The 24,810-nt window shown below is 29.8% G+C and overlaps 2 protein-coding genes across 3 annotated transcripts in view; one reads left to right on the top strand and one right to left on the bottom strand.

Moving 5' to 3' along the window:
- The window catches only part of LOC119611338 (pre-mRNA-splicing factor ATP-dependent RNA helicase PRP16-like), a 69,064-nt gene that overhangs the window by 2,098 nt on the left and 42,156 nt on the right, over nucleotides 1-24,810 (top strand). Inside the window, 1 exon segment of the mRNA XM_037966881.1 lies at nucleotides 11-204. Coding sequence (XP_037822809.1) covers nucleotides 11-204 — 194 coding nt within the window.
- On the bottom strand, nucleotides 6,131-22,985 carry LOC119611339. 2 transcript variants are annotated; one of them, XR_005232061.1, is made up of 5 exons: nucleotides 21,741-22,958; nucleotides 12,769-12,947; nucleotides 9,178-9,430; nucleotides 8,983-9,087; nucleotides 8,639-8,914 (listed from the first exon to the last, which is right to left on the bottom strand). XR_005232061.1 is itself a non-coding variant. In XM_037966882.1 (4 exons), the coding sequence occupies exons 1-4, from the start codon at nucleotides 22,426-22,428 to the stop codon at nucleotides 8,822-8,824; spliced, it is 1,065 nt and encodes a 354-aa protein (XP_037822810.1). In that variant the 5' UTR covers nucleotides 22,429-22,985; the 3' UTR covers nucleotides 6,131-8,821. The 2 variants fall into 2 exon arrangements, 1 of the variants encoding a protein (XP_037822810.1); XM_037966882.1 differs by lacking the exon at nucleotides 9,178-9,430 and having other exon boundaries at nucleotides 6,131-8,914; nucleotides 21,741-22,985.

Raw genomic sequence — 24,810 nt, 5'->3', positions numbered from 1 at the left:
TTGGTTTTAGGTGAAGAAGTTGGCTATGCTATACGTTTTGAAGATTGTACTTCAGAAAAGACTGTCATTAAGTATATGACTGATGGTATTTTATTGCGTGAAAGTTTACGTGATCCTGATTTAGATGGTTATTCTGCCATTATTATGGATGAAGCTCATGAACGTTCTTTATCGACTGATGTTTTATTTGGTTTGCTGCGTGAGGTAAGTGGAAATATTTTTATTATAACTAATGTTTAGGGAGTATGTATTATGGTCAAAGTATTTCAGAAAAGCAGGAAATTTTTCGAATTAAAATATCAACAGTTTTCCCGAAAATATAAAATATTAATTTCAAACGCGTATGCATAACTTTTTGTTTAGGATGAGCCACCTACACATAATGGAGGTGTTTTGAAATTAATCCTAAAAAGTAATCTCTTTGGTAAATATTGTCTGGTTGTAATCTCTTCCAGGATTCTTTACACGATAAGAGAATATAAACAAGAATTGTATATTGTTCTGTTCCGAAGTTTAGTAAACATTTGACAGAAGTGGTTGGTAGTTCTTTGAACTCTGTGTTAAATGCACAATTTTTAAATTATTATTTCAATAATGAAATATATTTCAAAATTGTATAAAATGGGTCATTGGTGTACCATTGTACTTTTGAAGGTCGAATTGTACCAAAAAAGTACAATTGTACCAATTTTGCTAATATGTACTGAGTGACATAGAATATAGCACAAGAAGGTTGCCGTAGGTTAGGTTAGTTGGTTGTCCTCGCGATGTCCCTTTGTAATACCAGAAATGAAAGAAACCATAGACTATACTATAGACTAGACTATACTAGACTATGGACTAGACTATAGACTAGACTATAGACTAGACTATAGATTAGACTATAGACTAGACTATAGACTAGACTATAGACTAGACTATAGACTAGACTATAGACTAGACTATAGACTAGACTATAGACTAGACTATAGACTAGACTATAGACTAGACTATAGACTAGACTATAGACTAGACTATAGACTAGACTATAGACTAGACTATAGACTAGACTATAGACTAGACTATAGACTAGACTATAGACTAGACTATAGACTAGACTATAGACTAGACTATAGACTAGACTATAGACTAGACTATAGACTAGACTATAGACTAGACTATAGACTAGACTATAGACTAGACTATAGACTAGACTATAGACTAGACTATAGACTAGACTATAGACTAGACTATAGACTAGACTATAGACTAGACTATAGACTAGACTATAGACTAGACTATAGACTAGACTATAGACTAGACTAGATAGACTATAGACTAGACTATAGACTAGACTATAGACTAGACTATAGACTAGACTATAGACTAGACTATAGACTAGACTATAGACTAGACTATAGACTAGACTATAGACTAGACTATAGACTAGACTATAGACTAGGACTATAGACTAGACTATAGACTAGACTATAGACTAGACTATAGACTAGACTATGACTATATAGACTAGACTATAGACTAGACTATAGACTAGACTATAGACTAGACTATAGACTATAGACTAGACTATAGACCTAGACTATAGACTAGACTATAGACTAGACTATAGACTAGACTATAGACTAGACTATAGACTAGACTATAGACTAGACTATAGACTAGACTATAGACTAGACTATAGACTAGACTAAGACTAGACTATAGACTAGACTATAGACTAGACTATAGACTAGAATAGACTAGACTATAGACTAGACTATAGACTATAGATAGACTATAGACTAGACTATAGACTAGACTAGCTAGACTATAGACTAGACGATAGACTACTAATAGACTAGACTATAACTAGACTATAGACTAGACTATAGAAGACTATAGACTAGACTATAGACTAGACTATAGACTAGACTATAGACTAGACTATAGACTAGACTATAGACTAGACTATAGACTAGGATATCGACTAGACTATAGACTAGACTATAGACTAGACTAGACTAGACTAGACTATAGACTAGACTATAGACTAGACTAAGACTAGACTATAGACTAGACTAGACTAGACTAGACTATAGACTAGACTAGACTATAGACTAGACTAGGACTAGACTAGACTAGGATAGACTAGACTAGAGACTATAGACTAGACTAGACTAGACTAGACTAGACTAGACTAGACTATAGACTAGACTAGACTAGACTATAGACTAGACTATAGACTAGACTAGACTATAGACTAGACTATAGACTAGACTAGACTATAGACTAGACTATAGACTAGACTAGACTAGAGTAGACTAGACTATAGACTAGACTAGTCTATAGACTAGACTAGACTAGACTAGACTATAGACTAGACTAGACTAGACTAGACTACAGACTAGGCTAGACTATAGACTAGACTAGACTAGACTATAGACTAGACTATAGTCTAGACTAGACTATAGACTAGACTGTCGACTATACTATAGACTAGACTATAGGCTAGACTATTGTCTAGACTATAGACTAGACTATATACTAGACTATTGACTAGACTATAGACTAGACTATAGACTAGACTATAGACTAGACTATAGACTAGACTATAGACTAGACTATAGACTAGACTATAGACTAGACTATAGACTAGACTATAGATTAGACTATAGACTAGACTAGACTATAGACTAGACTATAGACTAAACTATAGACTAGACTATAGACTAAACTATAGACTAGACTAGACTATACTAAACTATACTAGACTATAGACTAGACTAGACTATAGACTAGACTATAGACTAGACTAGACTAGAATAGACTAGAATAGACTATAGACTAGAATAGACTAGACTAGATTAGACTAGACTAGACTATAGATTAGCCTAGACTAGACTATAGACTAGACTAGACTAGACTAGACTATAGACTAGACTATAGACTAGACTATAGACTAGACTATAGACTAGACTATAGACTAGACTACAGACTAGACTATAGACTAGACTATAGACTAGACTATAGACTAGACTATAGACTAGACTATAGACTAGACTATAGACTAGACTATAGACTAGACTATAGACTAGACTATAGACTAGACTATAGACTAGACTATAGACTAGACTATAGACTAGACTATAGACTAGACTATAGACTAGACTATAGACTAGACTATAGACTAGACTATAGACTAGACTATAGACTAGACTATAGACTAGACTATATACTAGACTATAGGTTAGATTATGGACTGGACTGTAGACTAGACTATATACTAGACCATAGATTATATTATGGACTGGACTGTAGACTAGATTATGGAGTAGACCACAACGCATTTTATCCCTCAATTGCCATTTCAAAAACGTCAGATTTGACGGGAAAAACGTCAAATTGGCAACACTGCTTATTTTTGAATGTTTCCCCATCTCGTTTAGGGATGCCCGCCCTTCTAGGACTAAGTTTGATGTTGTGTAAACACCACTTAGAGCCCTTAAGGCTGCCTGGTAATCGGTGTATATACGAATATTAACGCCGTATATTCGGTAAAACTGTTTTATGGCCGAAATTTCAGCCTGAAGAATGCTATAATGGTCTCGAAGCTTAAAGGAAACTAAACCATGATCTTATTTTGAGTCATTGGTGAAGACCTTGTACGATCCGTCATAGAAGATTGTTTTCGTCGCAATTGAATTATGTTGTATAATCACTGAAAAGCTTCTAACAAAAGATGGTTTGGCGATGCTGTAATCAATGTTGTCGGGGATTGTTTCCTGGCAATTGAAACAGTTGTGTTGAGTCTAATTGCCGTATTCAAGGCAACCTCTTGAGCCATTAGATTAATAGGTAGCCATCCCATCAGGACAAAGAGAGCCTTTGCGAAGGGCCTCGGAGGATTCCTTTATAGCTTTTGAAGTGTAAGTCTTTTTGTGCAGATTTCCACCAGACAAGTGCACCTTATAATAATATGGGCTTAACTACAATTTCAAAGGGCCATTTGGTATTTCTGGGGTTTATGCCACACGACTATTTTCATAGTTATGTTCAAAAATTTTTTAAAACCTTTTAAAATAATCTCTCAAGGATCTATTAAAAAATAATTTTGTTTTCTTAGAAACCAATTTAGTAAAAATTTTCTATTGTAACTGCATTTTTCTATAAATTTCTTTCACTTTTAAAGTTTATCATAAAACTTACCTTTTTTGTATAAAATTTATTAAAAAACTTTCCAATTTGTTATAATATTGCTTTATTAAATATGTATGTATTTTTATTAAGCTCCAATAAGTGTATGATTTTCTTTAAAGTGTATATAAATTATTTAACTGGAAAAAAGCCACTTACAAAAAAAATATATAATATTTTTGTTGGTTATACAAAAAAATTATTGTTTTTTTTTTAAAGATTAATAGAAAAATAACACATTATTTTTTTTAATATTATTGTTTAAATATCACTTAAAAGCTAAATAAACAAATAATGTGTTTTTAATATAATAATATAAAATATTTTATTTACTTTATATAGTATTTAAATTTATACTTATAATTTAAAAAGCAAACAAAATCACATAATTTTTTTTTCATATAATAATTTTATTTTTATTTAATTTTTTTAATAACATTTCTTATTTGTTTTTAATGAGCAATGACAATATATTTTTTTGTTAAATTTTAATTTCATATTAAAGTAACTTTTAAAAACTATAAATATATAAAGACAACAATAACAATTGCTTAAATAATAATTAATAAATTATAAAAAAATAAGGTAAAACTTTTTTCTTTTATAAAAAAAATAATAATAAGTCTTTTCTCCATTTCTGTTACAAATTCACAGTTTTTCTTTTTTTTATAAAGTGTTAGGGCGGGTTATAAAATTGTTTTTTTCTTTTGTGTAATGCGAGTTTCTTTTTTTTTAAAAAAGTTTTTTGTTGTTGTTTTTTTTTGTAACTAGTTAAACTTTTGGCTTTAATTTTTTTTGTAATATGTATTTTAAAAACTTTTTTGGTGTTTAATTTGTTTTCGTTTATATGTTTATAAAAAGCATCGTAAAAATGGAATGATATCGATGCCTTAAAGCTTTTTAGTTTTTTTTACTTTGATAATAGAAGTTTGAAAATTGTTAGAAGTTTTAGTTTAAATACGAAAAGGAATGATAACAATATGTTATGTTTTTTTAAAGTTTAAATGATAAATTTTACTAAAAATCGTTTAAATATTACAATAACCAAAACTGGTTTTTTTTCGAAAAAAAAAAAATATAATTTCTTTTATTTTTAAAAAATTTTCCCAAATTTAGTTTAATTTGATGTTAATTTCTAATATTTTTTTAACTTCGAACTTAAAAATTTTGAACAATTTCTTAAATTAAAACATCAAAATTTTGATAAAATTTGAACATTTTCTTTAATTTTAATAAAATTTCAATGCAGTTTCAAAATTTAAGCTTTTTAGAAGAAGTTCGAAAAAATTTCGAAAATTCGAACATAACTTCGAAAATTTTTTGAAGCTCTGAAAAATTTTAATTTTTTTAAGAATTATAATGAGCTTTCCATTTAGTTTCAGTGTTTTTAGCTTTTTGAAGAAATTCGAAAAATTTTCGAAAATTCGAACTTAAGTTCGAACATTTTTAAAAGCTCTTAAAATAATCTCTGAAACTTGAGGATTCATAAAAATATTCTTTTAAGTTTTTTTTAAGAAGCTAATATCTCATTTTTTTTCAAATCCGAATTTCAAAATTTTGAAAATTTTTATAAATTTTGGTTTTTGTAAATTCCCTGACTATATAATTCTATTCCTTTATTATTTTAAAATATTTTGCCTTTTCCTGGTTTTCCTTCATTTAATTTTTTTCCATTCTAAATCTGTTATACGAAAAAGTTCACTTAACTTTTTAATAAATTTCAAGTTCTTCATTGTTTATTTTCAAAATATGTGAACTTTTTCGTATTTTATTTTATTCTATTCTGTTGAAAAAGCTCATATTTCATGTCTTTCATTTGTTTAAAAGAACATTTTGTCTCAAAATCTTGCTAAAATTTCCCTTTATTTTTTCCGAAATATATGAACTTTATTCATTTATAACTTAACGAAAAAGTTCTTATATCTCTTTCACTTAAACTTTTAAGTTTTCTATAATATACTTTCGAAATATATGACCTTTTTCGTTAAATTTATTTTAATTTTCATAGTCTTTTTTTTTTTTAAAAACGGCCTATATTACACGTCTTTATGAAGAACATTGTTCAAAAATTTAAGTGAATTTTCAATATTTTTTAAAAAAAGGTCATATTTTTCTATTCTCTAGTTCGAAAAAGTTCATAGATTTCATTTTTTTCGAAATATATGACCTTTTTCTTAAATTATTTTTCAAAAATCCTAAAAAGTCTATATTTCATGTCTCTAATAAATTTCAAATTATCAAAAAGGGTCTCACATTTCATTGTTCGAAATATAAGACCTTTTTCGTATCATGTTTCCTAAACTTCTTATTTTTAAAAAAAGGCTACATTTCATGTCTCTAATAATCCTAAAGTATTTTCGAAAAAGGTTATAGATCTCCTCATTTAATCATTTTCGAAATATATAGCCTTTTTCTTTGTTCCATATGATTTGCAAAATCTTTGAAAAAAGTTATATATTTCATGTCACTAATACCCTAAAATGAAGAAAGTAGAACCTAAATCTCTCGACTTTAACTAATTTTCGAAATATTCAACCTAAATCTCCTGACGACAGTTTACTTTCGAAATATTTAACCTTTTTTTATAATAATTCTATAATATTTTGTAATTTTGTTTAAAAACAGTTTATATTTCATGTCTCATAGATTTACGTTTTCAAACGGAGGTAGGCAAAGAGCTATCTTGTGAGCTTTTTTGCTCTTTTGTTCTTATACGTAGTCAGCTTATTTTTAACTCTCTGTATATCTCTGCTTAAATACTGAGCTTTTTATTACATATGGGCAAAGAGCTCTCTTGTGTTTAAAGCAGACATTGGCAGAGCGAGAGAGAGACATTTGAGCTTTCTGATGGCGTTCATACGTTTATATAAAGATTTGAAAGCTTATATACTTTCGAAAGTAAAAGATAGGAATAAAACTTATAAAAAAGCTCTATGCCTATCTCTGCTTAAACGTAAGAAAGCTCATTTGTCAGAGTGTTAAAAAATATTCTTTTTTAACACTCTGACAAAGAATATTTTGAAAATTATTAAAAAATTTCAACAATTTTTTATTATAAAAGTTATGTCTTAATAATCTTTCAAGAGAACGTTTTGCCTGTCACTGTTTTAAACCTATGTATGCTATACAAATAAAAGAGAGCTCACACTGGAACTCTCTGACGTTGCCTGGTTTAAAAATTATTCAATAATTTGATAAATATTTGATATATAAGATTTATCTTAACAATCTATGAAGAGAGCCATTTGCCTGTCACTGTTTTAAGCTTATGTCAGCTTAAACATTCATGCAAACTTAGAGAGCTCATTTTGTTACTCTCTGACGATGCCTAGTTGAATAATTTTTAATATTAATGTTTTGTTTTAACAATCTCTGTTTCTGTCACTGTTTTAAGCGTACGTAAGCTTAAACATTCATACAAACTGAGAGAGCTCATTTTCTTACTCTCTGACGATGCCTGGTTTAAAAATTAATCAACAATTTGATAAAAATATCAACAATTTTTAATATATAAGTTTTTGTATTAACAATCTCTTAAGAGAGTCGTTTGCCTGCCACTGTTTTAGGCGAACATAAGCTAACACATTTAAATATAGTACATAGAGAGCTCATATTGTTACTCTCTAATATATTCTGGTTTAAAAATTACTAAATAATTTCAGCAAATTTTGAATATAACTTTTGTTTTAACAATCTCTTAAGAGAGCCGTTTGCCTATCGCTGTTAGAGAGCTCATTTTTTTAACTCTCCAATAAAACTTAGTTTAAAAATGATTAAAATGTTTTAACAATAAAAAGTTTAGTCTTCACAAACTGTGGTTTTCGTTTTACTAAACGCTGGTATTTGTAATATTTAAAAGATTTTGTTTTAAAAAATGTCTTTTAAAAATATAGTTTTTTTTTAAGAATTTAATTTTAAAACATAACATATTGAAACAATTAATAAATAAACTTCTTTTTACCAAAATGTTTAACAACAAATATTGCTCCTTAACTTCATAGAAGTTTTTAAATTAGTAAAAAAAAATTCAAAATTATTTGAAAATTTTTTAAAATTTTTTTAAAAATTTGTTAAAAATTTAAATTTTTTTTTTCAATTTTCATATTTTTGTAAAGAAAAGCTTAAGTTTAACTAGCTACTAAAGGCCATGGCTAGTTTAGGCTTATAAAAAAAAATTGTGGCAATTGTTAATTATTTTTTTAATTGTTTTTGTTTTAAAAACTAAAATTATAAAATGAGGACTAGAATTTATTATGAAAAGTAAGACGAGTATAAATAGTTTTAATAATACTTAAACGTATAACATATATATACGATTAATTAGGCAATTGCATATATATTTATATAAAGAAATTTTTATATATAAACTGTTTGTTTATATATATTACTTGTTAAAACACAACAACAGTTTAATAAAACTTTTGTATAGGTGTTTTTTGTTTAATATTAAATAATTTTTTTTTTAAATTTTATCTTATCTCATTTACAAATAAAACAAAGAACAAAACACAACTCTCATGAATTCTAATCCTCATTAATAATATTTTAATTTTAGACAAATAATTACCCACATTTGCAATATAAAGCAAAATGTTTAACACAAATTGAGTTATAGAAAATTTTGCGCAAATTTGCACAAATTTCTAATTTACTTAGAGGTGGAATAGGATTTTTGTTTATTCATTAATAACAACATGCCGGCATTCATGCCCACACTGCCCCACTTAACGCATTCGGACATCTGTAAAGAGAAAGAAAACAAAAATAATTTTAAATTTCAGAAACTTTAAAAATTTCTTATCATCCTACCTGTCGTTTTCTGACATCCTGTTGACGACTACCGTAGCGACACCAATATACAAAGTGCTTATTATTATTCCACAAGCTTTGTTTGGCTTTGCGTGCAAAGGATATCTGCAAACAGTTTTTGTTAAATAAAAAAAAAACATTAATTATTATTTGTTGCTTTAAATTTGTAATAAAAAAAGTTTCTTTTTAGCCTACACCCATATTAAAGCGTTTAATTGTCGTCTAATTTTGGTTTAGCTTTTGGTTTTTTTAGAAAACGTTACATGGTGTTTATCGCTTTCTTTTTTTGCTCCTCTTCTAATTAGTGATCCTAGTAAAAAGGTTCATTATTAGAATGGGTTTAAGGTTAAATATTTAATTTGTTTATATTCAATATTTATCCTGTGTTGTAAGAGTTTCTTTATTTTCCTTGTTGTTGTTGTAAGAAGAAATGAGAGAGGGGGGAAGGCTTAAAAAATTTTAAAAAATAATAAACCTCAATGTTAACTTAAACCATTTTTTCAATTCTATTATAGAAAGTGTTTAATAAACTATTAAAATACAATATTATTTGTATTAGCAATAAAATAGAAATAATTAATTTATAATAAAACTATTAAAATAAAATTTAGAAACAATTTGAACCGAGAGACCAAAGTAGAATTTCTTCTTAACATCAGTTTTTCGAGATATCGTGGCCTAAAGTTTAAAATACCTCGGTTGTTATAACAGCGCTAATGTTATATCCTAACTTGAAGAAGAAAGGAGATATAAGACATGTTTAACCCTTATATTAAAGTCATCAGTATGGACTTTCAGATGACGTAACAAAAATTATAAATAAACATGTCTTAACGCTGTTGTAACGTCTCAAATATGGCCAAGATCGGGGTATTTCAATCTTTAGTTAGCGGTTTATAGAAAACTTTATGTGATGGAAGATACATGTGGATTCAATGGATCGTTTAAAAAAGTATACTTTGATCTCTGGGTTAAACATTTATTGATTAATACTTAAAAAGTTACACTAAGCGCCCTCTACCGGGCAAGAAAATATAACAATTAAAAAGAAAAATTCATCAAGATTTATGACCTCAATTATTCTTTTGCCTTAATTCCGTTCGACAAGAGGTTGTGAGAGAGAAACCTTGATATTTAAGATCCTAAAAAGTTGATCAACCAACATGGTAGCTCACTGGAAGCAAATAGTCAAGTAGAGTCGAAAGGACTTCGTTTGACAGGACCAAATAGTATTATAGTATTAGATCCAACCTGTAGCCTTGAGAAATCTCAAAAGGTCATTAAGTTTAGACTCAGATAACTCAATAAGCATGGATATGAGACAGTGTAATACAGCTTTTACTAATTTTATATAAGTCCAAATTGTCCAGTAAATAAACTCGTTAGTATCTTAAGTTTCCAAAAGAAACTTTCATTTGAGATCAGAGGTCTCTTCAAAGACCAAAAAGCTTGGATTGAAACCAAACCAGCATAGTATGACATTCGTAGGGGAATGCTAGAATTACATCGATCATCGTTATTAGCTTGACAATCAGTATGTGTGTTCCGTGGTTAATGTCAGTCCATAGTTTTAAACTGTGTTATTTTGAAATATAAAACAGTACATGACAACTACTGACCTACACGATAAACAGTTAAGAGACTTCAGAGACAGAAACTCTAGAAGCTAGAAGTCTGAGTTTATTCTAGCTTATCCATAGATCAAGTTAAAGAAGGTCTTTATCCAAGAAAGTTACTTCAAGCGTTTCTATTGTCCACTCAATCGGTTCATTTGTTTCCTATGGCGTACATGACAACTACCGACCTTAGCCTACACGATAAACAGTTAAGAGACTTCAGAGACAAAGACTCTAGAAGCTAGAAGTCTCAGTTCTAGCTAGAAAGTTACTTCAAGCGTTTCTATTTTATCCACTCAATCGGTTAATTTGTTTCCTATGGGACCCCCATGGACAGTTAACCTTGCACAAGATCAGTTCATTTTGTTAAAATAATGTCTGGCAACTCCCATTTGAAGAGGACTGAGTGAAATCAGACTTTTAGACATCACTAGTATTCTTACGCCCCTTTATCTTGTACTCACTCTTTCCAATGTAAAGGAAGAGTTAGGATTCTACAAAATTGAGTCGAGCATCTCAATTGCCCAGTCTATCGGTCAGTTTGTTCCAAAAAGAACACTCAAAGAGCGGTTACCTCACACAAGTTCAGTCTATTTTACTAACTGAGTGAAGTCAGGTTTTCGGATAACACAAGTACTCATACATCCCTTTCCAATGACGAAAAAACACCGACTTTATCCTCCTACTCGAACATCCATAGAATATAACATTTATTCTTCCCTTCAGCCCTTTGTACTTTGAGTCCCTCGAATAGCCGACTATTAGGGCCTATCTTAGATAACTGTTTAATTCAAAGATGTAATATAAAGCAGAAGTTGACCCCCATACTCTCTTTAGCATACAAAGAGAAAGATAGAAACATTTCCAAGGGAATTTTATCCATTATGCCTTCGGTCAAGAAACTAAGTGTGTCTAGTGACGAAATAAAGCCCTGAATTTGTTGTAGAACATCCATAGGTTCCTTGAGTCACTCTCTGAAGATTTGAGCCATCATCCGAGTGTCATATGAGAAGAGTTCTTTCGGTCAATAAACTAGAGGTATATAAAAGATGGTTCCTTTAGTGGCTACCAATTGGAGAAATATCTAACGTTATATGAGCAATAACAAGTGCCTTTGGTCATGGAATAGATCGTTGTAATGCAACAGTTCAGTCAACAAAACTTTAAGTTTCGCACCAGTTATGTCGGACTAATCATACTCTCTAGAATAATACTCTTTAGAATCGCACCCTTTAGAATCGTACCCTTTAGAATCGTGCTCTCTAGAATCTACCCTATAAGTGTTTATTGACGTTTTTGCCGAAAACAGTTCTTTTTGAAATGTCATCTAAAATTCGAAAGCTCAGTTTCTAAAGCTTTCGAGATCTTTCTCTAATCTATATAGAACAACAAGCTTAAAGCTTTCTAGTCCCACATAGACTGTTTGGTGGTCAATCCTATCATAGCCTACTTCATTACTCTCATTAGATTAAAGGGGTCTTTCCGCTGAAGTATCACAACTCCCTGGACTTGCCATCAATTCAAATACTCTAGATTTAGGTTGTAGACTTCTTTCAAATTCCTATAATTAAAAACATAAATGTTCTTCTGAATCGAAACTATAAATGACGTATACGATTTCGGGAACTATAGTTGGAATAAAAGTTTTATGTGACCTAAGAAGATAACTGTTTAAGTTTGACCTAAGATGATAACTATATGCAATTTGTTTAGTCTTTGAGGGATCATGCAACTTGAGTCTTTATATATAGTTCTTAACATTATGACCCCTGGATTAATCTCGTTTATAGAGGGTTTAGGGCTTTGGTTTTCCGAATATTATCTTCTTGCTAACTGGTATGTTCAGTATATAACCGAATGGAATTCCCTTCTTTTCTTTTTTAAGATCTCGAAAACGAAAAAGAGAATTATCATTTACAGAGAGATCACAAACTCTATTTCTCCAAAACTCACAGGGTCTGTCACAATAATTTAAAGTTTGTGAATGAATTACTCTATTCTATAACTCAAACATTAAATATTAACTATTCACCATGTTTATAAATATTTTAAACCTTGAAATTATCTTAAATTAATCTTAATCCAATCTAAAACTATTTATAATTAAAAATAACTTAAATTATTCAAAACTTATGATATAAATTATTTAAAAAAATATTTGCAACATTACCTGATTTCTTATATCCTTTTCATTGTGTGGCGGTTTTTCTTTATCAGCAAAATTATTAATACGCAATTCCCAATCATTATTCCAAATGTCATCCAGTGACATTTTTATCATTTTAAAGGTGCCATTCTCACGTATTTTCACAGAAAATATTTCAATTGTTTCGGGTTTTGGTTTATTATCTGCAAAAAAAAAATAAATGGGAAAAATACAATTAGAAATTTAAATATTTATTTTAAACTTTTAAACAATTTACATTTTAAAGGCAAATGTTTGAGTGGAGAATTTTTGAAAAAATTCCAGAAAAAATTCCATTTAATTTATAGAAAAAAAAAACTTGCAACTTTATTATTATAAGTGTGTGTTTGATTTAAAATTTTAAATCTTAATAAATTTGTTGACACTAATTTAATTGTTATTTATCCAGATTATTCTTACACAAAGAGTCAGTTGTCTTTTTTATTATTATTATTTTTTTATTTTCATAGCGATTACGAAAGTATGATAAATTACCCCAGCTGTTTGCTGGGGGCATGTTAATAACATTTTAAAATTTTTTTGTAACGTTTTAAAAGTGAACTTGAAATGTTATGAAATGGCAAAAAAGACCCGGTGGGAAATGTTTGCTTTTTGATCCCATTTTCCGAATATTCAGATGGTTGTGAAACAACAAGAGCCTCCCATGTAAACGATGGGGTTTGGCAATATATAGTGCTGAAGTCAGAGGCAGATTTGTAGGATTTCTCGAATTTAATATACTGCCAATCAAAGAACTGGATCTGTTATCTATCATTATCTAGATTAAGGTTTCTAAGCGTAGAGACCGGCAACCAAGTAAGCAGAAGATGGCCTAGGTATTGATTCAATGTCTACATTGGGCCTTTGAGATGGCAAATATCTAAACAAATGCCTATGCAAGGTCTGTTCAAATCTTTTCTTTATCTCCTTACTTTATTTATGATTTTCTAAACGAATGGGGAGCGATAATGATTTAACAAGCTTCTACGTTAATATATTTTATAGATGTATTCTATACAATGTATACCAAAGACTCGCAAAGGTGTAGAACTAAGATTCTTCTCTACTGAACCTGGAATACAGTCCTTACTTCTTGAGGAGTCTTACCCTAAATGACTAACATTGATCTCTGGTGGTACAGATTGCCAATCAAGAAGAGAGAGAAAGAACATTAGTACGTTTATCAACGCCATAAAGACACTTTCTGCCAATTACAGACATACGAAAAAATTTGTCCCGGCGAAAACGAGAGGCTCCCTATGAATTGTTATTTGATAATTAAAGGAGGCTGAATGGCAATCGCTTTTGAATGGCAATAATAGCAGTTGTTTTCTTAGAAACTAGACTCCAAGAAATGTATCCTTGGGAAAACGAGAGAGATCCATTGAAATCTAGGGATCGGTAATTGATCATTTAAAGTTGCAAGCAGATTAGGACTCTCTTTTGAATGTCATATAATGAAGTTAAAGTTGTGGGAATCTTGGAATAAACTGAGAAGACAAAAGTTTTCTTCCGATCGGATTTAAAGTTGCAAGAAGATTAGGATTCTTTAGTAGTAACAATAGTTTCCTCAGTAATTTTCTACTGGACTCGAGAAAATTGTGTAACTGGGAAAACCAGATATAACCAATGGAATCTAGAGATCTATAATCGATCGAATATTAACAATAGCAGTTGTGGGAATCTACACCTTAGAAGATAGAAGCTTTCTCAGTAATTTTCTACTGGTCACGAAAAAATTGTGTCCCTGGGAAAACGAGAGAGACCCATTAGAATCTAAGGATCGGTAATTGATCATTTAAAGATGCCAGCAGAATATAATATTGAATGTCATTAAAAGCGGGAATCTTTGAATGCATCTCAGAAGACAAAAGTTTTTTCCGAAATTTTCTACTGTAGTAAAACATTAGGGTTATATAACTGTCGCTAGGTTAAGAAACTTTGGCCTAGTACTTGCATCTGCCGAGATCAGAAAATTTTCTTTGAAAATATATTAATATTTCAAACTTTTTTCGAGTAGAATATTTGGGATATATGTTGCTGTTGCTAGGGCGACAAGTTTTGGTCTTTATGAAGAGAAATTGCAGTTAACTTTAATCTCTCTCTCTCTCTCTTAAGATCTGAAAACTTTAGCCCCATAGTTGGCACTTCAATCCCTCGACCAGTAAACTTTGAAACAAATATTGAAATCGTTAAGGAATCATTTTACTGATGAAGAGTCAAATAGTTTAAGATTCATATTAAGGGACAGTAATTGCAGCTGTTGGAATCTGGGAAAACGACTTAAAAGACTTATAGGAGTTCGGTTTATATAGAAGTCGCTACTTGGATCGTCTGAGAGAATAGATCCCATTGTTGATGGAACATTTAGAACTATGTCAAGTTTTAAAACTGTATGGCAATACTTTTAGAACTGATTTGTGATTTCTAAGTATAATACCTTATCTAGATCTGACGTCTTGAAATTCTATGATTCAAAACTTGTGTAAAAAATAAATTTCTATAACATCTTACAAATAGAAGTGTATTTAAAATTAACACGTAAATAATTTGTTATTAACATTCTTAAAGATTAGATAACTCTTCTATATATAGATAAATCTAATAACGTTTTTCATTTGATTTATAGAAATTAGTTAAAATATGATTTAAAATTAAACAGCCCCCATATATATTGTTATAACCAATATACAATATAGATTTGATAATAACATTATAAATTAAAATAGAAAGTTAATTAATCACAATTGTAATCAAAATTTATATAGAAAAATATCTCTTAAGGGGGGTAAGGAGTCGGAAAATTGTTGTTTTTAAATTTATTACTTCATCAGTTAAGGATAATTATGAAAGTCAAGTGAACTTCTAGATTTTACCATTAAATGATTCCAAACCAAAGTAGATCGTACTAGTACTTTCCCGCTGACAATTCACCACTTCTATAAGTGAGTAAAAGTCATGTAAACAAGTCACTAGGGACACTTCAATCTTTAAATTGCAAACTTTTTCAACCTCAATTATTCTCTTTATTTAATATTTATCACACGTCTGAGTCATTAATATTTAATACTTTTCTTTTTGTTTATAAATTCTCCTACATAAATTTTAAATTGTTATTAATTTTAAATAGTTTCTAAAGTAAACTCTTTCTGCCTTAAGTCACTGACACTTTTATTTATTTGTTCTTGAAGTAAGAATAACAAAATTGATAAATAATGAACTGTTGTAATAATATTGACTTTTTATTTAATTCCTTTTTAATGCCATATAAATATTTACAAAAAAATTTTACAACAAAATCGGCCATGTTACGCCTAAAGTGTATTATAAAAAAAGTAATAATAATAGTATATTATTGCTAATAGGAGGAGATAAGAAAGTAATTGCTTAATTTATAAAATATGAAGTGATTAAGTTTAAAGCGAAATGCGAGTAATAGAAGTTTAATAAAACAATTAAATACACTGAGAACAAGTCTTAAACCAAAAGGAAATACTTAAAAAAATCATTCCTTAAAGTAAACAACTCTTGCAAAGCTTGTAATCATAACAAATTTTGGTAAAATCATAAAATTTTCTATACTTAAACAAGAAAATGTAAGAAATTTTGATTTGCTATACTTAGTGAACTTTACAAGGTCTTGTAAATATGTTATAACAAAACAAATTGAAAGTTTTGACTTAAATCGCTGAAAATCATTCCAACAGGTCTTGTAAATAAGCAAGACCTTTTTTCATGACTTCCTCTTTTTCCTTTCTCATATTTGCTACTTTGCAAGACCTTGCAAATATGCCATACCAAAGAAAATATGAGTTTTAAGTTTAATTGAAACTACAAATCTTAAATCAATGATTTGCAACACTAAAAATCAATACAAACAGGGCCTTGTAAATATGCCCTCCATAGAATATTTTTTTCATGACTCTATAATTTGCATATTTGCTACTCTTGCAAATAAATCTCTTATCAATAGTAAAAAGCATTAAAAATAAATCATTAAAAGACTAAAATTCATAGTAAATGGGTCTTGCAAATATATCAAACTGAAAGAAATACATTTTTAATACAACTATCTTTTGCAAATTAGCTTTTTCGACTATTTGCAAGATTGCTAACACAGGTTGGTAAATATGCCACACTAAACAAAATGTTTGCAAAACTTAAAATCTTAAAAATTTTTTTTTTTAAATCCAAAAATTGCTAATTTATAGCAACAAATTATAACAAACTTTAATTTGCAATACATAGCCGTATTTACAAGACCTTGCAAATATGTTATAACAAAATAAATGTGACTTTTAACTTTAAATTAAATTACAAATGGCAAAACGGGGATTTTTAAGACTTAAAATCAACACAAACAGGTCTTGTAAATATGCAAGACTTGATAAATTACTATTTTCAGCTTCATCTTTAGCATATTTACTAGCCTTGAACATATGATATCCATAGTGAAGAAAAATACAAAATAAATCTCAAAATTTTCTTTATTGTCTTTGCTAGACTAAAATTCATTGCAAATGGATCTTGTAAATATATCAGACTAAAAAAATAGTGTTGCATAACTCAATCTTTTGGAAAATTTCTTTCTTTTCTATTTTTATAAATATGTATGCAATATTAAAAACATTGAACAAATGTTATGGTAAATATGCAACACTAAATGAAATGCTTACTATTCTTGTAAGTATGAAACCAATAGTAAAGAAACTTGGTCTTGTAAATTTACTACTCTTGTAAATGTGTCCTTAATAGTGAAGAAACTTTTAAAATTAATCACCAAACTGTGATTACTATATTTGCTAGACTAAAAATCTTGTAAATATACCAGACTAAATCAAATGCTATTTCAAGGCATTTCTCTTGTTGCTTTTGCTATTTACAAGACTCAATAAAACTAGTTTGGGAAATATACAAGACTACATGAAATACTTCTCTCTTTAGGCATATTTGCCACTCTTGCAAATATACTATGGTGAGTTTTGCTTTCTAACTAAACGAACTCATTTTTACTATAAGTAAAAATCCATTAACTTAAAGTAAACAACATTTGACATCACTGTCAAAAACTCACTCCTTAAGAGATCATTAAGCAACCAAAGAGTATTTAACCAACTTAAGAGTATCAAACAAAAGAGAACATAATGCATATTCATTTGAAATATTTGGTACTAAAAAAAAAACAAAGTTATTTATTCGATATTAGAGTTGTAAAACTCAACAGTAATAAAGGCATAAATAATAAAACAACCAAAGTACAAAAAAAAAAAAAGAAATCAACATCAAAATTTCGCTAAAAAGAATTTTCGAGAATACAAAATCTAGTATTTTGATTCTATAAAATATGTTTGCATTAGAGGTGGTTGTTTATAAACAACAGCAGTAAAAAAAAGTTTTAATTATAAATATGCGTTTTATATTATTCTGTTATTTACCATTTTTGTAGTTGTTTTATTTATTATTGTTGTGGCAAAATCGCTAGACCACTTAAATACAAATTATGCATACATAATTGAAAATTGGACTGAATACATAGATATTTTTTTATTGTTGTTTTTTTTATGACAGTTATCTCTTATAGTTTATCATCAATTTGATTTTCTTACTCACTAAAAGTTATTATTGTTTATATTCAACGTTGACATGATTATTGTGTTTAAACAAAAAAAAAGTATGAAGAAGAAGCTGATTATTGTGTCATCTCAGTTCGTCATAATTGACAAAAACAATAATAAAAATACGCATACTTAAGTAGTGAGGTTGGCTTGAATAGTGCGCAAATGAAATAGTTAAATTTTGATTCAAAAATTTGAAAATTACATCCACTATAGACTATCTAGAGTCCAGACTATAGAATTTCTAGACTTCAGAATATAGACAAACTATAGTTCAGACTATATATCTATAGTCCAGATTATAGGGAATCTATAGTCCAGATTATAGGGAATCTATAGTCCAGACTACAGAAAATTTATAGTTCAGACTATAGACTTTCTAGAGTCCAGACTATATACAATCTATAGTGCAGACTATAGACAAACTATTGGTCAGATTATAGACAAGCTATCCAGACTATCGACAAATTATCGTCCAGACTATAGACAAACTATAGTCCAGACTATAGAGAAACTTTGGTCCAGCCTATAGACAAACGATAGTCCAGACTATAGACAAACTATAGTCCAGGTTATAGACAAACTATAGTCTAGACTATAGAGAAACTTTAGTCCAGCCTATAGACAAACTATAGTCCTGACTATAGACAAACTATAGTCCAGATTATAGATAAACTGGAGTCCAGATTATAGACAAACTATCGTCCAGACTATAGACTCTATACAGTCCATACTATAGAGAGTATATAGTCCATACTATAGAGAGTTTATAGTCCATACTATAGAGAATCTATAGTCCAGACTATAGACAACCTATATTCCAGACTATAGAGAGTCTATAGTCCAGAATATGGAGAATCTATAGTCAAGACTATACAGAGTCTAAAGTCCAGACTCTTTAGAGACTCTGTAGTTTAGATTATAGAGAGTCTATAGTTCACACTATAAATAGTCTATAGTTCAGACTATAGAGAGTCCATAGTCTGGACTATAGACTCTCTATAGTCTGGACTATAGAGAGTTTATAGTCTAGACTATAGAAAGTCTATAGTCCAGACTATAGAGAGTCTATAGTCCAGACTATAGAGAGTCTATAGTCCAGACTATAGAGAGTCTATAGTCCAGACTATAGAGAGTCTATAGTCCAGACTATAGAGAGTCTATAGTCCAGACTATAGAGAGTCTATAGTCCAGACTATAGAGAGTCTATAGTCTAGACTGTAGATAGTCTATAGTCTAGACTATAGAGAGTCTATAGTCCAGACTCTAGTGAGTCTATAGTCCAGACTCTAGAGAGTCTATAGTCCAGACTATAGAGAGTCTATAGACCAGCTTATAGAGAGTCTATAGTCCAGAGCGTTGGAAATTACTACTTTGCTTAAACAATAATGGGAGTAACTAAATTGTACTAGAAAAAGTACCTTTCTTCCCCTGTGCCTAAAATGTACTTAAAAGCTCATCTCTAATAGTTGGATGCTGTTGCTGTTAATGTCTGTTTTCTTGCTGATAACATTATGATTTAATAGTTAATAAAATTTTTTATTTAATTTCAATTCATTGATTTAGTACATACGTGAATATGGTTCTTTTTTAGGTCACAAATGTGATGATGCTAAAAGTCCCTAATAAATTAATTAATACAAATATATTTTATAAATATTAAATATATATTCTGGTGGTATATACATATTAATATATTTATACATAAAGTATATATTATAAATATTTATTTAATTTTTTGTTGCTTATTATTATTTTTTTAAAAAGAAAATCAAACAAACATAAATAAAATGTCACGAGCTTTAACTCGTGTTAAGAACATTTTTCTTAAAATAAAAAAAGTAAAAAAATAAAAAATATATTCGTATACCAACAAAATATATTAAACGAAAATGTATTTATAAAATTTTTTATTGAAATATTTTTGTGGACTTGTTTTTTTTCATTTATTTACGCACGTACACACATTTTTGAATAAATTGTCATGATGCTGTTTTTTTGTTTTGGCATATAACAAATTTTCTTAAATTCCTTAAAGAATTAATGCAATATTTTAAATTCAGCGCCTATAGAGTATCATATGTCTTCAAATCAATGCAGGTTTTAGTGTTTCAAAACCTTAGTTGAGTTGGTTAGAGTGTTTACTTTTTCGAGATCTAGAAGGTCTTGAATGTCTGGTAATAATTAATCGAAAGGTTGGTTAGATTAACGTTTTGGACCATGATAGGGTTGTCCAACTTTTGAAGCATGATTTAGGAAAAACAACAAGTTTTGAGACTTCCCGTAAGTCGCAGTTATAGAGAACGGGCAGTAGGTAGGTAATACATTAGGATCTCAGAAATCCTTATCGTTAATTGAGAAGTTGTGCTGATTTGGAGTTGGAGTCAAGGCTGGATTTGTAGTTTATACTGCCGTTCAGCCACAGTTAGTTAGTGCTATTCAAGAGGTACAAAGTGCTGTAAATTAATAACGAATATCAAGGATCTTTGGACCCCTAGAGGACAGATCATATACCAGAATACTAGGATTGGACATGTTAGGAATTTTTATAAGTTACGGAGTGGTGTTAGTTAGCTTTGAACGGAATATCAAGGATCTTTTGATCCATATTGGGCATATTGATTAGAAGAATACTGGGATTAGACATAGGCAGTTCAAGAAGTCTTGTAGGTTTGATAATAGATCAATGTTTGACTAGGAATAGCAGAGGTGGTGAAGTCTAAAAAATGACAATTACCTTCTGGTGCAAATTGGAGACATCGCTTAGCAGACTACTGCTAGGATTGAACAACGGCAGATAGCTTTTATGAGGATGAAAATTGTCATTGTTTGATAAGGACAAGAAAATTGGCAGAGTGCTCTTAATCTCATTTCGAAAGAAAGACGTACTGAGGAACTATTGGTCCATTTGGAGCATATTGAATATCAGAATACTACAATTGAACTCTAGTCGCTGAAGATCCTTTATAGGCTTTCAAATAGGCCATTGTTTAGTGAGGAATAGTAAAGGAAGGAGGGCTTTGCAGGTGTCAAATATACAAGTAACTTCTGATCCAAATTGGACACAACTTAAAGAAGAATACCACCAGAATTGTACATTGAGAATTAAAGATGTTTTGCAGGAGCGGTATCGGGACATATTTGAAAAGGGCTAGAAAAAGTAAATGGAACAATATCGATACTGAGGGAGCCCTTAATGACACCCTAACTTAAGCTAAGAATCCCTATGCTTAAGATTTCTATAACTTCAATGACATTTTTACAAAATCCCCCAAAAACGGGCTTCTTCTCCCTTTTATCCTTTTCCATCCAAAGAAGGAATAACTCATATGGAGAACCTACCTTTATTAGTTTTACACAGCACCACACCAAACCATGTGGTAATTGGTGTTTTATTTTCATCTTGTGAATCCAAATCATCCTCATCGTCATCATCATCAACGTCGTCAACAACATCATGATGATGATGACTGTGATGATTACGATATGCACCATTCGAAGACAATAACATTTGAACACTTGTTTGATGATGTTTGCAAAATTCCTCAACGTCTTCGTGTTCATAACTGTCGTTCGAACTGCTACTGCTGCTTCCGCTGTTATTTTGTTGTCGTGTCTTATTCGTTAGAGACAATAGACGTTGACGTCTACGCTGCTGTTGTTGGGCTAATTTCCTGGCCACAGCTGCACTACTGCGTACTTCAACAATGAAACCGCACTCGACTACAGCACAAAAAATACGTTGTTCATCAGGTTTAAACCATTTGGATTCACGTAACTTTTGTACAGCCACCGAACTGCCGAATGTTTGAGCTGTTGATGTCCTATTGAATGGTATAAGACCGCGGAAACCCAGACCACTGCTGCTAGAGTTATGTGAAGGGTTTTGATGGTGGCCCACATTAACAGTGCCACCACCGCCGCCGCCACCACCACCATCACCAGTATTGCCATTGTTTTGTGTTTGATTTAAATGACCCTGTAAAGGCCACCATTTTAAAGCGGAGACAAAACTATTTGAACGATTCATATTTATAGTTGTGGCTGCCGTTGTGAGACTTTTCCAAAATTAAAGCTCGTTATTGAAAAAGATTTTTTTGTGAAATTTTCACGTGCGTGTATTTCTTTAAAAAAAATATATAAAAAAATTAACTTTCACTAGCTTTTCCTAATTATTTTCTATTTATTGTCTTATTTTGCGTGCAACACGATTTTTTTCTTCTTTGAAATGTTCAATATATAATAAGTTTAATGATTAATTAAATTCCTTTTTTTTTGGTTTCTTTAAATAAATGCACTGCACTTTAACTCTGGTCACTTGTTTGGTAGTTTGTGTTAAATCACACAATTTTTGTTTTTTTTTAGTTTATTTGTCTCTTCCACTTCTCCTTACTTCACTTTTAAAGCCGTTAGTTAGTTATTTTTTTATTTTACTTGATATTTTTTATTATTAAATATGTTTTTCTTTTATTTTTTACGTATATTTAACGGCACAGAAAAAAAAGTCCATTCGTGTTTTATTTCTTTAGGTTTATTTTGCTTTCAGCTTTTAGCTCCACTCTGTAAGAAATTCACAAGATAAATACCGAATATATTAGGGAAATAGGTTTATTTAAAGCCGGTTTGTTTGCGGCTCGCTACACACACCGAAAAGAAAAACGAATGTTTAAAAATCTTTCATTCTCTTTAGTTTCGTTTGCTCAGTGTATTTCTATAAAATATACTCTTTTTTTTGCTTATCTCTCTCTCTCTTTTAGATTAAACAATAATAAAAATTACATTCACTTACTAATTCACCATTAGTTAGTGGAGAGGTGTATACGTGCTATGCACTGCATTCGTTACATACACGTATACATAAGAACAACAAAACATAGTGTTATTATTTATCCCTATAAGAACAGTGACAGTCGTTTGACCGATCAATTGACTGTCACTACTGAGAATATACCCATCATTGCGTAGAACAAAGCTCCCATCACTTTCTTAAGGGCAATATGTAAAAAGTGATGGAAACATTTGTGTACATGTGATGTTGCATCACCCTCGCACTTATGAATTCAATCGACTTTAAAACATATATTTGAGCTGCTCACTCTTTTGTTGTTTACTAATCATGAATGATATAAATATTAGTCATGATTGACTAATCATGCTTGATGGATATATCCATCACAATTAACAAATAAAAAAATGATGCATTAATCGGTCATTGTTGACTAATCACACTTGATGAATATATCCGTCAAATCTGACGGCTATACCAATTTATAATAAAACACAATTTATTGATATTTTAATATATATATATATATTGTTAATTTTATTAATATAGTAATCATATACATAAATTACCAGTCTTTTCACCATTTTACATATCTCGCAGAATCTTAAGTCCTCTGATGCTCCTATTAATTTTTGGAAATAAGTTGTCTGTAAAGAAATACATAAGTATTCATAAATATCGAAATATAAAAATCATAAGTACATATTTATGTTACCATTGATTGATTAAACTCCGAATTGTTTATCTTCTGATCCACTTCCTGAACTTTTTTAAAATTTAGTTTATAATAATTCTCTTTATTTTTAATAATTCAAAGACTTTGTAATTTTTTTATTTTTTCGCTTCTTGATCTTTGGCTTTCGCAGAAACAATTAATTTGTAACGACGAAAAATACAACTCTGTAACACAGTGACAGTCATTTGATCGGTCATTTGGCTGTCATTGTTGATCAAAATATAAATTTTAATACATTTTAATCAAAATGTAGTTGTTTCATTCTTTCATATGCAAATTCAACCCTATACCACACATTGGGTCCAGTAACGGTCATTTTACCGGTCATTTGACTGTCATTGTTGATGGAATCATCCATTAAATTTTTTTTTCGACAATTCTATAAAAAAAATGTTGCGTGTGTGTTAGTAAAATCATTTTGTATGTGTTAGTTTCGGTCATTCATTTCTTATAGGGTTCTTATAGGGATGTGATTTTGTCATGAGTAAGATTGACAATTTAGCTTTTTTTGGTTGTTTCATTTAAGCGATTTTTCTGGGTGTTATGTTATGATTCGTATAAGAGTCTTAAAAATTTTAAAGATTTTCCACAAGGGAATATAATGATTGTTAAGGATCTTTTTGGTTTTGGAAGTGTAGAACATTCAAAGACCTTCTGATCTAAATTTGGCACTTATTATAAGAACTAGAAGAGTTATGGTGTATTGTTAGTCTGTTTTGAAACAGTAGGAAATATAAAGGATCTTCTCTCCATGTTAGACATATTGAATAGCAGAATGATGGGATCAGTCCATAAGCAGTTGAAGGAGCTTGGTAGGGTTGACAAGGAATAGAAGAGGTACGGAGTGCTGTTGATATAAAATATCAAAATGGGACACATCCGTTAGCAGA

Source organism: Lucilia sericata, unplaced genomic scaffold (genome assembly GCF_015586225.1).
Source record: "Lucilia sericata isolate MDLA Ls3-8-SP2 unplaced genomic scaffold, ASM1558622v1 Contig001423F_arrow, whole genome shotgun sequence".
Lineage (NCBI taxonomy): Eukaryota > Metazoa > Arthropoda > Insecta > Diptera > Calliphoridae > Lucilia > Lucilia sericata.
This window is presented reverse-complemented; position numbering and strand designations above follow the sequence as displayed.